This window comes from Vigna radiata, chromosome 7 (assembly GCF_000741045.1).
Source record: "Vigna radiata var. radiata cultivar VC1973A chromosome 7, Vradiata_ver6, whole genome shotgun sequence".
In the NCBI taxonomy this organism is placed as follows: domain Eukaryota; kingdom Viridiplantae; phylum Streptophyta; class Magnoliopsida; order Fabales; family Fabaceae; genus Vigna; species Vigna radiata.
This window is the reverse complement of record NC_028357.1, coordinates 1,335,841-1,339,333: the sequence shown is the minus strand read 5'-3', so window position 1 is coordinate 1,339,333 and position 3,493 is coordinate 1,335,841. Positions and strand designations below refer to the sequence as shown.

General features: G+C 32.3%; 1 protein-coding gene across 1 annotated transcript; it reads right to left on the bottom strand.

The window, feature by feature from the left end:
• Positions 1–1,815, bottom strand: LOC106767220 (zinc-finger homeodomain protein 6). Its single transcript, XM_022782665.1, has 2 exons — positions 1,540–1,815; positions 1–1,268 (listed from the first exon to the last, which is right to left on the bottom strand). The coding sequence occupies exon 2, from the start codon at positions 1,026–1,028 to the stop codon at positions 102–104; it is 927 nt and encodes a 308-aa protein (XP_022638386.1). The 5' UTR covers positions 1,029–1,268; positions 1,540–1,815; the 3' UTR covers positions 1–101.
• Between the last annotated feature and the right edge of the window lie 1,678 nt (positions 1,816–3,493).

The following is a 3,493-nucleotide window of genomic DNA, read 5'->3' as shown; positions in this document are numbered from 1 at the left end:
TCTAAGATTTTAAAGTCTTTGAGTGTTTTTATTGAACACAAATTTTTTTAAGAAAAAAATCAACAATTAATCTGAAAGAGATGGAATTGATTAATCTAGGCTTACATTTGCTTCTTCTTCATGGCTTGCTTGCTGTTGTGCATCCAAACCTTGAAAACCTGTCTTTTTACACCGACCTGAGAGCAAAACTGATGCAGTTCCTGTTCATCTTGTCTCTGGATCTTCCACCCCAGTTTCTCAGCAAACTCCATCATCTTATCCTTTTGTTGCTGTGAGAACTTTGTCCTGAACCTCTTCTTGGATGATGACAGTGGTGGCTGCGCTGATAATAATTGCCCTGCATCATCGGTCTGAAACATGTTGAGATCTTCGCTTGAGGACTCAGCTGGGGTCCCCCCAAAGCCCAACATCGCGGGCTGAACCGGCCCACCTGAAGGTGTAGCCACCAACCCGTGAAGGTGGGGTGTAGGTAACTGAAGATGAGATTGCGGAGAATGAATAACAATGTTTCTATTGGTTTTGTTGGGGTAAGTGAGGTGGTAGTTGAGAACATGGTGTTGTGATGATTCGCCTTCAGGTTCTTTTCTGTGGAAATTGCGGTGGCACTCACAAGCTGCACACTTGAAGGATTCTGGGGTGCCTTCTTCTCCATTTGGCATAAACTCCCCACACCCATCTGTGACATGACCCCCCATGCTGGCAGCATGATTCTTGAGACATTCTCGGTATCTGAATGTTGGTGTTGAGTGTGGTTGTGTTCTTGGGGTGGTTATGACAGGAGGAGAAATAGGAGTTGGATCTGGATCTCTTCTGGGTCTGTGAGGATGTGGAAGTTGAAGAGGGTTTGGTGGGTTGAGGGGATGGTGATGATGTGAATCACTGAAAATCAACGTTTGAGATTGAGGAGGTTGGTCATTTCTTTCCCCTATTGGTGATGATAATTTGGAGGAAGATGAATTTCTATTGGAGAGGTTATAACCCAAAGTGGTAGGCATCTCTATTACCTTATCTTGCTCTCTCATGTCCATCAATAAAGAAGGCCAAGATCTAAACTTAATCTCATTCCCCTCTATTTTTTCTTTTTTTCTTATTTTAATAATCTCCTGTATCTGGCAAGTGAATTTTCCTGATCATCCTGTAGTAGTGTGTTCAACCCTAATTCATCCCCTCTAATTAAGAACAGACTTAATCAAAGAAAGGTGACTTGCACACCAATAACAATGTTGTTTCCTGTGCTCATCTTGATATTGACGTTCTGTGTGCTAAACCTACCCATTAAATTTCAGTGGTCAGTATTAATAACACTATTAACCGTATATAGTACCAGCACCTAAACAAAGTAGTAAGAGTACAATTTTCGTGAAAGAGAAAATTCTTAAAGACAGAAAGAGAGAGAGAGAGAGAAGACAAAATGAACTGATATACTGTTGGAAATTGAAGGAAGCTAGATGAGCCTATCAACTGGGTCCCAATAAGAAGTGCAGGAAGCTTAATTGCACCAGCAAAAGAGAGAGAGAGAGAGAGAGAGAGAGAGAGAACCTGTAGAACAAGTTTTGACATAGAACAAGAGAGAGAATTGTGAAGTGAATGTTAATTTATGAGATGGGGAATAAGAGGGCATAGAAGAAGGTGTTGTTTCCTAGCATCCATCAAGCAGCAGAAAAATGAGCTAAAAAAAAGGTTGTTTTGCACTCAGGGAGAGTGATGACTACACTGCAAGTTTTGTCTTGCAGAACAACCGACAAGAGTTCATGTTGGTTCTCTATCTCTCCCACACCCAGCACGCTGGTCCAGCTCCTAATTATTGCCTCTTTCAAACCCTAAACCTAAACCCTTCAAATAACATTTTCAATGCTAGAGATACACTTCTTTTACCACCATTTTTCCTCTCACCAAAATCTCGCATTATCATTAACCATGTTACTTGCAAATTGCTGACTACACACAGATAATTATGTAATCAAATTAAATGTTATACTATAGATATAAATTAGTATGTTTTTATTTGACTTTATTTTTAGAGTTTGTATGTTATATTAAAGTATCTATTTGGTTTAGTTTTCCTAAATAAAACATTATATAGATTCCATCACATGTTATGAAAAAAATAGTGATTTGGTGTATTCTTTTATGGTAGGAATTAAATAAATGTTATAATTTACAACCATAAAATATTAACAATTATAAACAGTTTTATAAATTAGAAAAAAATTATTAAATATTATTTAATAAGTTAAAAGTTTTAATAATTTTATTTTTATTATTAAAATTGATAATATTATTTATGACAATATTAATATTGTTAATATTATTTAATAATAGAGTAATCCAAATAAAAAACGTCATATTTTTGTAAGTATATTTCTGACGATAATAAATTATTTAATTATGATTTTGTATGTAAATTTATTTAAAGTAAAGTGAGATATTTGTCCCTTTTAATATTGAGAAAATGTCTAACAAATATTAAGAATAGTAGAGACTTAATATATAAAGTATATAATCCTACTATTTAATTACATTTTCAATTACTAAATTAGTATTTAAGCTTGATAATAATAATATAACAAATAACAATTATAATAATGTGTTTCACTAGATTTTGAAAATTACTCTAATGTTAAAAATGTACGAGTAAGCTTCAAGAGATTATTAAAACACATATTCAAAAGGAAGTAGGGTTCGGAAACCCATTTTTTTTTTAATTCCTTGAAAGAATATATAACAAAACCATAATAAAATTTTATTAGTAAAATCTTTAAATATAATTTGTCTTAATATGGTAAAATCACTACACAATTCTATAAAATAGATATTTAATACTGAAAAAATGTAAAACTTAATAAAATAGTAAAAATTAATATTTGTTGTTGTAATAATAAATAAAATAGTTTAAGAAGCAAATATTTTATGGTTTTAATACTGCTTTTAGTTCCTAGTTTGGGAGGTTTTGTTCAATATGGTCCTACCTTTTTTTTAGTAACAATTGATCTCACTTTTTGAAAAAACTGTTCAATTGACTCCTTTTTTGTTACGATGTCAATTTTCTAACGGTGCTGGTTACGACGTCAATAAGTTCTTTCATGCATTCACCTATCCAAATGTTATTTTAACAGTCCTGACATAATGTTATGTTAAAAATCATGTCATCATCGTATATAATAAGGACTATAATAAACAATTTAAACTTGAATATGGGACCACTATGAACAAAAAGGACTTCATTGAACAATTTTTTCAAAAGGTGGGATCAATTATTATGAAAAAAAAAAGGTAGAACCATATTGAACAAATCCTCCCAAACTAGAGACCTTAAGCCATATTTTATTATCGACACTCTCGGGATATTATGATTATTTATTTAGTCTTTTATATTGCATTATAGATTATTAATATGTCACACATACATTAATTACATTGCATTTTGTTTTCAGTTTTTTAAAATTGAAAATTTATATCTAATGTGTATTTTCCTAAATTTAGAAAATTCATT

Excerpts from the sequence above, each read along its gene's own strand:
- LOC106767220 (XM_022782665.1), bottom strand. The coding sequence starts at position 1,028 with ATGGACATGAGAGAGCAAGATAAGGTAATAGAGATGCCTACCACTTTG.